Genomic DNA, 11,944 nt, shown 5'->3' with positions numbered 1-11,944 from the left:
ATTCGTGACCATATTATATTTGGAGAATCTTTCCAGAAATATAGAACGCAGGCTTTGGCTGGCGCAGCTAGTGCCAAAAGTCCTGTGGAAAAAAATCTTCAGGTTGCAATGCCTCTATTGTCGGAGCACATAAGTACACAACATTCAGAAACATTGAATAAGTTAGCCTCTCAGCACACCGAGGTGCTACAGCTGCTCAAAGAAACTCGAGAGAGTTTTACGTCCATGCTTCAAGGAAACATGATGTTTCGCCTGTCACCTGTGGTTGCCCCCGCCAGATCTGATAGCACTGATAATGAACATCACGAGCCTGCTCAAAGTAAACCAACGAGTAGTACAGTTAGTGAAGCTCATCTTACATCAACCTTTGGCGCATCACCAAAATATTCTATGAGCAGAGGGATCTCAACAGTGAATGAACTGTGGGCTGAATGGCACGAAGGAATCGCAAACAAACCATCTATTGAGTATCTCGGAAGTACGTACGGTACAAAATGGCGTCAATCGCCAAGGGAGGTGAAGTTTTTCTCAAGACGTCTTTGTGTGATTAAAAACGTACAAGCACTGGTTGGTGGAGGTCTTTCAATCGAATCCGCGCTGGACCGCGCCGATATTGAGCGCGGAAGAAGGAGCATCGACGCTTTCTCGAAGTATCTAAGCAAAAAGAAAGCAAAATAAGCATTTATAGCTAATTGGCAAAAAGTAAAAAAAAAATCATTACAGCTAGTGCATGATACATTGCTTCTTACCTACGCGTGGTCGAGCTAGCTGCTGTTTTGTATCATGGTCTTGTAGTTGTGTCGGTAGGACCTTTGGTCACGATCGCAAGTGGTAGCTCGAGCTCCGTCTTCAACGGCCCAGTCGTCCGGCTTGGGCTCTATGTCTCTGTAGTCGGAAGTCGGCACGACGCTTTAGCCAGCTCCTGCGTCTCTACAATGTACAGAGGAGACATCATCTCACGCATTCTATGTAGACGCTACTCTCACCGTCATTATCGTATAAGTAGACTCCACTTTTGACCACTGTTCGGATGCCCTCGACCAACGACGTCTCAGTCCGTGAGCTTCGTAGAATTCTCAACCAGCCCCGTCTCTTCAATAGCAGGCGTTAGTGTCACCTCCGACGTCATGACCTTGTACGTCGCGAAGTCCGTCTCCGTCTCCTTGCTAGCACCTTGCATAGACGGAATAGCCGGCACCCCCGTCGTCTTGTGAGTCTTGCGTGCTGCAACAAGCTGGAAATTGACGTTTACAATATTTTGCTTGCTTTATGACCAATATAATTGCTTATATTAGGTGAGGCAGGGGTGCTCACAATGTAATTATTAAAACAATTAATTGAGATTTTTAATTTAATTATTAATTGGTAGTACAAAATTTAAGTTTAAAAGTTTCCCCAATTTTTACAGTAGCAGACACAGTAAAAATATTGTTTTTTACTGTGCTACTCACCTCAAGCCTTGACAACCAGTAGTTTTAAAGCCGAGAAGGAAGCTAACAAGACGCTGAATCCATTCATCCACGCATACTAGCACATTAGTCATTCTGCAATTTACCATGCCCCTCGAAACTCGCATTCTTGTCCGCACTCTCACGACCCTGTAACAGCTGCTCCAAGACGATCAAGTCCGTTAACGGCTACACTAATGTGATTAACCATCTCAAGCGCTACCACCCTACCGACGCCGAAGCTGCACTTCGGACACAGAACCTTTTGTCGCTGCGTCTTGTTGATCAAGCCACCACCGATATGTTTCGTTGGATTGAGTGGACGGTGATGGATTGTCTACCCCTAACGTTTTGTGAGCGGGAAATGGTTCGTCAAAACGCCAAGCTTCGTCGCACTTGCGCCAGAACGCTAAAGCTGTATCTGGATGGAATGGTGCTCGCCGTTGTGCCGTCCATCGTTAAGATTTTGCCTACGCGGTTTGGTATCGTCCTGGACGGATGGACAAGTGGTGGACGACACTTTATTGCGATCTACGCTGTTTTCGATGATAAGGACAGTATTGAAGTCCCCCGAAAGAGTGACTACCAAGATGACCTGGAGTGCCACTCACGCCGGTTTATTTTGCTGGCGTTTAACCCAATGGAGGATGAAGGTGATTTAAGCGCTCAAAGTCTGTTTGACTTGATCGCGGACACCTTGAGCCGCTACAAGCAGCCATGGGAGTCGGTAGCCTTCATGGTTGGTGACAATTGCAGTGTAAATCAGTGTATTGGCCGTCGGGTTGGAGCTATCCCGCTAATCGGGTGCGCTAGCCATCGTTTTGCACTGGCAGTGAAGGACTTCATGAAGCAAGACGAAGGACTAATTGATAAAGTCCACAACCTGATGAAGAAGCTGAGTACGATCAAGGGAAGAGCGCTGCTGCGCTCCCACACGAGTCTTTCGCCTGTTATGCGCAATGATACACGCTGGTCAAGTACGTACGAGATGCTGCGACGCTACACGAAACTGGAACCGGTGTTGCGCTCACTAGATGACGAAACCGTTGCTGCTTCGGAATTGGAGCCGCTTTTGTTAAGACGCTCGGAAAACATTCGCGTCACTTCACTACTTGCTGATTTGACCAACTTTGCGTCGGTTACTAAGACGCTTCAAGGTACAAGTTTGACGCTATCCGCCGCTCGGCGCCTTTTTGACCACGCTATTTCCAAATACCCGGAAATGAAACCCCGACTGTCCCCAACCGCCGCAATCGTCAATTATCCTGCACTCGAATCCGGTTTGGTCAAGATCCAGCGAGGTCAATCTCTCACGCCGCCTGAGCGAGCTGCCTGTGCGGCGTTTCGTGTCACCAGCAGCCCTGATGAAGATCAAGCTGAAGAGAGCCCTGAAGGTTCGTCATTTGCAGCTCAAGCGCTCAAGAGGCTCAAGACAACGAAGCGGAGTGCGTATGTCGACGTCGGGTACGTACCGCCTACATCGAATGAGTGCGAGAGACTTTTTTCACGTGCAAAGCTTATATTTAGTGACGTGAGGAAGAGTATGGATCGCGTCACTCTGGAGACGCTAGTCTTCCTGCACTGCAACCGCTCACTGTGGAGTGTGTACACTGTAGAAGAAGTTCGAGCTACAATCCGCCGCAATTCTGGCAATTCTGGCAATTAACTCAATAATTCATTCTTGATGTTTTCAGGCCAACATTAATCTACCTTTTTAATTTTCACAGCCCTGAGGTCAGGACCTAATCGTGATATCGTCAAGATAACATCCGATTCTTGCCGCTTATCAGCGGATACCAGGTCACAAGGTCAGGACTAAGTCATGACCTTTTTGCTGATACTTATTAATACATGTAATTGGAACACTGGCTCCAACTTTCTATATTAAAAAATAGTATTGGCACTCTTAATAATACAGTAATATTTGAACGACAAGAAGGATATCATCCATGTGTTCGCATATCGCGTTTTATCCGATTATGGTCAGTCCTTGGCTACGCATACTCTCAATCCTCTTTCACAACTCAAAGGCACAACTCAACTGCATAGTTTATTATAAAATGCTGCAGGGCAGGATGAATGGCGGCACTCGTAGTGTGCAACACGAAAGCTTGAATCCCATGGCGGAATCGATCGAGTTAGGCACTAGCCAGCTTTCGGATCAGGATATTTCGTCGTCGGCTGCCAGTCTAGAGGATCAGCGGCTACTTCAGGAGCCCGACGGTAGCGTGGAGTTGCCAGTGGCTAAGGCTTTGAAAACTCAAGCAGCAGCGTCAGCGAAGCATACAAAGGTAATCTTCCTAGATGGTGCTCGCGGCCTTGCAGCTATACTTGTCGTCGTACAGCACTCACAAGAATTTATGCCGGATCTCCACCTTGGTTATGTCGGCGTTGACGTGTTTTTCGTGCTCTCTTCATTTCTCCTGACGTGGATCTTTATGAAAAAGAGCATGAGGCTACTTTCCCAAGGCGCCTCTCTCCGCACTTGGGCGTTCAATATGGCGGACTATTTCCAGAAGCAGTTCTTTCGGGTGTATCCGCTGTTCTTCGTCACTGTGATCATGCTGTCTCTTATGACAGCTGAAGACCAAAAGCTCTACTTTGTTGGCAACGGCCACCGTTCGATTTATTCAAGACACTAATGTTCGACTACGAGTATCGCTACCATGTATTTTGGACATTACCCCTGGAGATTGAGTACTACTTCGTACTTCGTAATCCCGATTTTCGTCTTGGCTGTGTTGGGTATGCGCCGCTTTTGGTTGCTAGCCGCTGTTCCGCTGACTCTGTGGATTGTTCACGAAGGTATCTTCACTTATCGAGCAAGTCACATGCCTATGAGGCCGTATATTCCGACTTTTCTTACTGGCTCCTTATCAGCTGTAGTTTTCGTTAAAGTGGACTTGTGGATCAAGAAGACGGAGTTCATTTTCCAATGGTGGCACACCACTATAGTCCGAGTGGTTGAAGCTCTAGCCATAGCAATGCTTTTAAGTGTGTGCTTCCGAGGACTGCTCTTCGACTGGGTATACGAGAATCCTGCGCCCGCTCCCAAAGGATTCCCCTACACGAGTGCGTTCTTGGCAGTCATTTTCGTGATCGAGATGATTAACCCATCCTGCGTGTCAACGATGCTCGAGTGGAATGTACTTCGCTTCTGGGGAAAGATCAGCTTCTCCGTCTACTTGATGCACTCGTTTGTGATCTATAACCCGACAGTGAGCGCCCAAGCGAATTACTTCGACCGATTTTTCTCCAGGTTGTTTTTCATACTTGCACTTTCGACTGCAACGTATTATCTTGTCGAGTACCCGTCGCTGCTGTTCGCTCAGAGAATGTCCAAGTTCCTCGAAAGCACAGAGAAGAGAATCTGAGAAGGATGGATGAACTTTGCGTGGTTGGAGCGAAAGTAAAACAGCAGCACAGGTGACTTAGGGGTCGTTTAAACAATTGCAATGATAATAGTACTTTGACGTGCCTTCGAATTCGCTATGAAGTATTTTTTGCAGCAATGATTAGTACGCAACGAGCTAAATTGGTCAATGAAGCCTCATTCTATTTGCTTTTCTTAGACCCACAAACGCTTCTTGTAGAATTTTCCCTTTTCTCGCGCTGATGGTCTACGCTGGACGACTAGTAAACCTTGCGTATTATGCCGAGGGCTCGGCCGAGCCACGTCGCAGTAACTGCATCAACACGCACGCATTGCGGCGGTCCTGTAACAACCATTCCAGTTTGAGTGCTACATTTCCCCGAGTGCATTTCGCTCGCGACTCAAAGTTTTTGCGCTCAGCTTGAATGCCGTCCTCCAAATTCTGCCACTCTGGCCATCGACAGTGTTGTTTATCCTTTCCAGCACTACTCCCCTTGGCATAGTCTCGCTTATTTTCGATCGTGAGGCGGAATGCATACAGGCCTATAGCCCAAACCTACAGTGATTCAACCTTAGTGTAAAAAGTCTAAGAAACGCCATTTAGAAACACTCTACGTACCTGGTCTTTCAGCGCTTCATACGTCACTTTAGACCGATTTCGAGGCTTACAGGTAGCGTCCAAGCCCAGCTCCAGATTGCAATGAATGCCCTTCGTCATCTTCTTCAAAACTCGCAGCATGCAACCGTGAAAGAACTGCATGTCACGGTTAACAAAAGGCAACATGTCGATGAGAATTGTGAATCTGTGCGCTGCCACAACGAGCATCTGGAACAGGTTGACATGAATCGAGTCTTGTGACAGCAATTCGGGGTCAAAGTACAGCGCATGCCAGCGCTGTCGAATCGGAGCGATCACTTTGTTGACGAAGAAATCCTGTGCCGCCTTCGTCTCGTTAATTGGGATGGAACTTTGCAACAACGAACTGCTGAGTCTACAACAATAGCATCAACAAAAAGGATTAATTAAACCAGACAACACCTTTTATCCATCCAGCCCGAGCTCACTTCTCGTAGTTGACGTAGACCTGGAGATCATTCGTGTCGATCAGCATGCCACACCACGATATGCAGCCACTTGACGCTTGTTCGCCTCCGCTATGGACCTCGAAATTTGCTTGACTTTTTGTAACATTTACGTAACATCCATACTCATCGTTGCCCTCGTGCATCACTTGGTGGAACCTCCTCGCTCTCTTGAGATCCGTCGTGATGTACATGAAATCGTCGGTATATCGGAACAATTCTTCGTGTTGACAACAGGAAACCGGTACAATTGCGGGGTCGCAAACCTCTGGCAGCTGCTTGCGCAGTACACGTCGCTCAAAATGGGCATAGTACATGTTACACAGCGTCGTGGAGAGCACAGAACCTTGCGGGATCCCACTCCGCTGAACGTACTCGTGGCCTTCCATCTGGACGACATTCGAGGATAAATGTTCCTTCAGTAACTCGAGAGCCTTGGTTTTGGTCAGGTAGTCGTAGAGAACAGCGTCTACAAACATCGAGTTCTGCTTCTTGGACTGAGCTGCCAGTTCATCGAAGCCCAGGAATTCGCCCGACGGACAGGCTGGACGCTCGAGCTTAAAGAAGAACGAAGACGCCGGTGGAGAGTCCTCATGGTCGATAGACGAAGAGACTTGATGTCCAACCCAATGCTTCCGGATCAGATACTCGTCCTCTTTCATCGCCTTTTTCAGTATCTGATAAAGTTTCCGAGGTCGAATCGTATCAAAGCAGCGTTCGACGTCCACAGTCACGCAGTAAGCCATTGGAGTCTCCTCTGAAAGACGTCGACGCTCTGCACAGCGAGGACACTGCGAGATCTGGAGAAAAAGTGGCTTCAGTCGTCTGTAGATCTCGTCGATATTCCGAACTGACGCTCCAAGAAGTTTGGGTTGTCGCTCCGTCTCAAACGTCAGGACGCGATGAACAGCTTCCATGGATCTATTCACCGAGACGTTGGTTGGGTCGATAGCTGTGGATAAATTCATCAACGGACGAATCCCGCTGGACTTGGGTAGCAGCCGCATTCGAGAGCAAGCCAACTGTCGCTCACTAGACGAGGCTCGAACGCTAGAAGGCTGTAGGATGCCTCCTTCCAAGTCGGAGAGAGCAAGTGCGCTGTAACAAATGAATTAGAACGGAGCACTGTGCAAACTTCATAGCGACGTGAGTTCGCACCTGATCGCATTCCACACGGGACGCTGGTAATACAAAATCTCGTTCGCCATGCCTTCCGCCTCGGTGATATAGAACAAGTTTCGTAGTAGTGGGAAGACCAGAGTCGATATCACCCAGTATAGTAAGTCTTCTACAAGTTTGAGACGCTTGACGCGTTCGTTTGGTGGGCTAAATACAGGGATAAAATAGGTGGAATCAGCCTCAATAACGCTCTTACATGGTATAAATATGGACGGGTGTACCAGTATTTCCCACTCGATTGAATATCCATCCAGTGTATCTTCGTCACCTGAAACTCTTTCGCACACTTTGAGTACACACGAGCCACAATCAGCAATTTATCTTCGTTATAGAAAGTACAAATGGCTACCTTTTTCAGCGAGAAGACGTCGAACTTTCGCGAGAATATGAGTCTGCGCAGCATCGTCTTCACGCACTTCCAGTTCTTCGGTGTGTCACTACTACCCCACACTTGTTTCGGTACAACTTGAGCTAGAAACTTCCGGACCAGTCGATAAATCTTCTTCTTGGGGGTTCCAAAAGCCAGCATCTTCTTGATGTCCTCCTTGTGTTGTTGCAGCTTTGTCAGATCGGACACTTCGTCGATAGTCCGTTCCCTGCTACTGATATTATTCTTGAGTTTCTTCTTCATGGGAGCCACCCCATCCGGACTTTTCCTTGTGTCTGTGGATAAATGAGACAACATTGCAATAGCTTCTTCTCTCCTCTTGCGTTTTCTATCAAAGCTTGACGCCACACCTTCACTCTGGCTCAGATATCCGTCTTCCAGTGACTTCCGTAAGATCGGTGGGATTATCGGCGCCTTTACATCCGCAGCTCGCTCCGCAATTGTCCGTTGAACACTCGGGTTATCCGCCATGAATTTCCGGAAATCCGAGTGCACCGGGACTATTTTTTTGGCTAGATCTTTGAGTTGACAAGATCTAAACCGTGACACCATCGTCTGGATCGTTGGGATCAGATTAATCAATCGCTTTGGTAGCCGCTTTCGGTCTTTAGCCTCTGGGAAGATCCATCCAAGCACTCGAGAAGCCTCAGCTCTACTGATTGGATCGCCAGTCTTGGACGCCTTCACCAGTCCATGGGAGCTTGCGAATACCCGATCTTTTCGGAAACAACGCGCATACATCACGTGGTTGATCGATACTTGGCGTTTATTAGGATCGACAGAGCCATCCGATGTCTGACGCTTTTGCTGACGCAAACTTTTTCCAGTGAGCTGGCAAAGAAAGGTGGAGCCATTACACGTTAGTCAACCTTCCCTTCGATCACTCCATTTACTCAGTAAGTACCTGCAAATAGGAGTCCGGATTCTCCTTGAGCTGCACAAAAATTGTGTAATGCAGCAGTAAATGTGTCATTAGATCGTCCCCCATGAGTTCGTGTAAATGTTCCCACAGTGGCTTCTTCAATGCAGCCACCAAGGTGTTCGGGTAGTAACACATTATCCCGTTCGACTGCGTCACGCGATGACCCACAGCCCCCGGCGTCACCTCCCGATACCCAAGCGTCAGAATGTTTGCGTCCTCCCAATTCGTCGCTCTTTTTCGTGCTAGAAGCCGCTCAATGACATGGTGCACCAATTCCGTCTACAGTTCCAAACCATGAAACATTTTGTCAATTTTCTTTATAATTTCGACCTCTTAGTGTAGTTTTCCAATATTTTACATGTGAGATGCACGTTTCGCAGCTCCAAGGAGAGCGGGGGAGTGCTTGTACCTCTGTACTGTGAGAATGGACGAGGAATGTGTGGTCCAAGGCGAAAACTACATCCTGGTTTGTCACATTGGCGAGATTTTGCTCGAGAGCAATGTCTCCCTGAGCGATGCGCTCCTCAGCAGCGCTATGGCCAATCAAAGAGTATGTTCTCAAGCATTCAGAGGCTTTACATGCAGTCAGAAAGCTGTCCTACCTCCGGAGGAACGAGCGCAGTGTAGACGCCTTAGCAAGCAGCCCCTCCATTCCTCAAGATGGATACATTGATGTGCACTGGATATAATAATTGTGGTCCACTGGGAAAATGGTATTAAAGAGGTTCTAATGTTTGTTTTGAAACGCAATGTGATAATAGAGGAATACGTAAATGAAGACGCAAGGACTTCAACTTGACCCCCGCCTTTTTAGACTGCTCGACACAAAACATGTTCGCTTAGAACGTGAGTACAGAACCAAAATCTACAGTCGAGACGCACTAGCGACGTTGGGTTGGAGCTCCTCGCTGAAAGGTTCGAGCTGTTGCAGGTTGTCCAAAATGAGTTGTGCGGACTCGGCCGGTTTCTCCAGGACCATCGCGTGTGACGAGTTGGCAATCGGTTTCTCTAGCCTGTAGATGTTTGGCCACTTGTCACTGAGCTCCTGGAAGATCGGAGGCAAGAACATTTTGGTGCGACTGCCGTAGTGGAAGAAAATCTGGCACTTGGGTCTTGCGAGCTGCTGGTCGTTCATGTGCAGGAGCTTGTGGCAGTACAGGGAGGCCTCGATGGGCGTACTGCATGCCAGCACAGTCTTTCCTGTCTTCTCTTCCTCCACGACGGCCCCTTTCATGTAGGCTTCCAGTGATTCGCGGTCCCATGCCGCAAAGTTCTTAAAATTACGCAGATGCTCCTCCGCCGCCGCTCGCGAGGGCCTGTCCAGAGTATTTCGTGAGTAAAGAGGAGACTAATGCACTCATAGAACACAGTTTTCAGACCATGATGACTCGCGTTGCAATGTGATAGACACGAGGAAAGTGGTGACAGCATCGGAGTTCAAATTGCCATATACTGGCTCGAACAAGATGAGGCCGTCGAAGGTTCCAGGATACTGCGCCTCGGTGTTCCACATCGCTGAAGCGCCCATGGAGTGACCAATTCCGATCAAAGGGGTGTCAACACTCTTGCTCTTCAAAGTACGAGCGTGCTGCAGCACCTCTGCAGACGTCCACGCGGTTAGATCGGAAGCTGGGTGGTGCACTCTCGGTCCCGCGGGGTTGTCCAGGTCGATTTTGGCCTCCATCGACTCGTCACGATTGCTGCCATGGTACTTGAAGTCGAAGCTCTCAAACTGCGTGTTGACAGTCTGCAGTAAAGGGGAGTTCTTTAAGCGACGCATAATAGGCTCCCAGGTTTCTTTGCAGAAGCCACCGCCATGAGCAAACAGCAGCGTGGCAGTCTTAGACATCGTTTGGAGGTAGGCAAATCGATTATGATACAGAAATCTGCCTGAATAAGGAACGGGGTTTCAACTAATAACCTCGCAATTTTTATAGTCGGGAAAGATTTAGGGAGATGGGATAGTGATGGGCAAGGTACTGACAAAACAATCCAGGCACTGACTTTGATTTTAATTTGAAAAATGGCGCGCAGTAGGTGGTCCTCCTTCGCTTCAAGCCCACAAGCTGAGCTTCATTCCTACATTTAAATTCAAGCTCACTAGCCGACTGCGTCCTCAGCACCCCATGTCCTCCAATCGTCTCCGCCTCACCTGATCCGAGAAGGCAACGTCCGTGTTGAGAAGCTACCACCGAACAAGATCCAGCCGCTGGATCAGGGGATCATCAATAGCATTAAACGATACATCTTATCGCAAAAAATGATGCTCGCATTAGATCGCTAAGGCGAAGGCCTCGACAACTCGTACAACGTCGACCAGCTAACTGCACTGCTCTGGTGCGAGGCTCCATGGTCTAAAGTTAGCGCTCTTACGATTCAGCACTGCTGGAATCACTCTGGTCTCATTCAAAAGTCGAATCTTCAATTTATCCTAACTTAATTCAATACATGCACATGATCCGATAGCATAGTCTGTTTTTAGCGAGGCATTGTCAGCTTATGCAATCTCTTTCTTAATTTATATCAGGCGTTCCTTATTCAGGCAGATTTCTGTAGTCCGATGTTGACAGTCTGGCGAGAGTCCGACGTGTTGAGTAACCGGCGACGATGTGGATAATCAGAAATCCTGATTGTTACATGCATGTTGATGTTATTATTAATAAGAGCACAGAGTACTACTGTACTGGTACCGACCGGTTTACGGACATGTACGTGAGACAAAATGCTTCCTGACAGAAACGTTCCCGGACTTTACAGACGCGAGTGATATAAGGTCGAACGGTACGGTTCGAGCTCACTCAAACTCTCGAGTATTTTTTGCGCGACAGCCTCTGGTTTCTCCACGACCATAACATGCGAGCAGCGCGGAATGGGTTTCCCCACGGAATAAATGTGAGGCCACTTCTCGTTCATCTCCTCAAATAACGACGGCAGGAACATCTTGGAACGAGCTCCGCTGTGGAAGAAGACTTGGCACTTGACACGGGCGAGCTGCTCGTCGGGGCAGTACATAAGTTTGTGGCAGTACAACGAGGCTTCCATGGCAGGACTGCACGCCAGACTGGTCCGTCCCGTTGACTTGTCTTCGATCAGACCGCCTTTAATATACGCTTCCAAGGACTCGTGATCCCAAGCGGAGAAGTTGTTAAAAGAGCGAAGATGAGTCTCTGCTGCCTCGCGCGTCGGCCTAGATTAAAAATAAAAGTTAGTACAATAATCCTCATGTATGTATCCCTAAAGAATACATGTACTACAGTAGAAGTCCTTAAGCTTACCACGAAGACTCACGCTGCAGCGTGATCGACACCAGGAAGTCTGTGACCGGGTCGACGTTCATATCTCCAAACACTGGCTCGAACAGCACGAGTCCGTCAAAACTACCAGGGCGCTGCACTTCCGTGTTCCACAGAGCGCAAGCGCCCATGGAGTGTCCGATTCCGATCAGAATCCGCTGTGGGTGTTTGCTTTTGAAAGCACGCACTCGTTGTAGCATCTCCGCCGTGGTCCATGTTGTTAAATCGCCAGAAGAATGGTGTACCCGTGGAGACGTG

General features: G+C 48.3%; 3 protein-coding genes across 3 annotated transcripts; all 3 read right to left on the bottom strand.

Annotated features, from left to right (window-relative positions):
- Positions 1–8,045: 8,045 nt before the first annotated feature.
- On the bottom strand, positions 8,046–9,045 carry PITG_07137 (uncharacterized protein; the record flags this gene model as incomplete). The annotated part of the gene is made up of 6 exons (XM_002905052.1): positions 8,046–8,056; positions 8,128–8,229; positions 8,290–8,302; positions 8,376–8,672; positions 8,752–8,773; positions 9,023–9,045. The coding sequence occupies 6 exons, from the start codon at positions 9,043–9,045 to the stop codon at positions 8,046–8,048; spliced, it is 468 nt and encodes a 155-aa protein (XP_002905098.1).
- A 213-nt stretch (positions 9,046–9,258) lies between these two features.
- Positions 9,259–10,242, bottom strand: PITG_07136 (serine protease family S33, putative; the record flags this gene model as incomplete). Its single annotated transcript, XM_002905051.1, has 2 exons — positions 9,259–9,709; positions 9,773–10,242. The coding sequence occupies 2 exons, from the start codon at positions 10,240–10,242 to the stop codon at positions 9,259–9,261; spliced, it is 921 nt and encodes a 306-aa protein (XP_002905097.1).
- An 804-nt stretch (positions 10,243–11,046) lies between these two features.
- PITG_07135 (uncharacterized protein) lies at positions 11,047–11,817 on the bottom strand (the record flags this gene model as incomplete). Its single annotated transcript, XM_002905050.1, has 2 exons — positions 11,047–11,580; positions 11,669–11,817. The coding sequence occupies 2 exons, from the start codon at positions 11,815–11,817 to the stop codon at positions 11,145–11,147; spliced, it is 585 nt and encodes a 194-aa protein (XP_002905096.1).
- Positions 11,818–11,944: the final 127 nt, after the last annotated feature.

Source organism: Phytophthora infestans, genomic scaffold (genome assembly GCF_000142945.1).
Source record: "Phytophthora infestans T30-4 supercont1.10 genomic scaffold, whole genome shotgun sequence".
Taxonomy (NCBI): Eukaryota; Oomycota; class Peronosporomycetes; order Peronosporales; family Peronosporaceae; genus Phytophthora; species Phytophthora infestans.
This window is presented reverse-complemented; position numbering and strand designations above follow the sequence as displayed.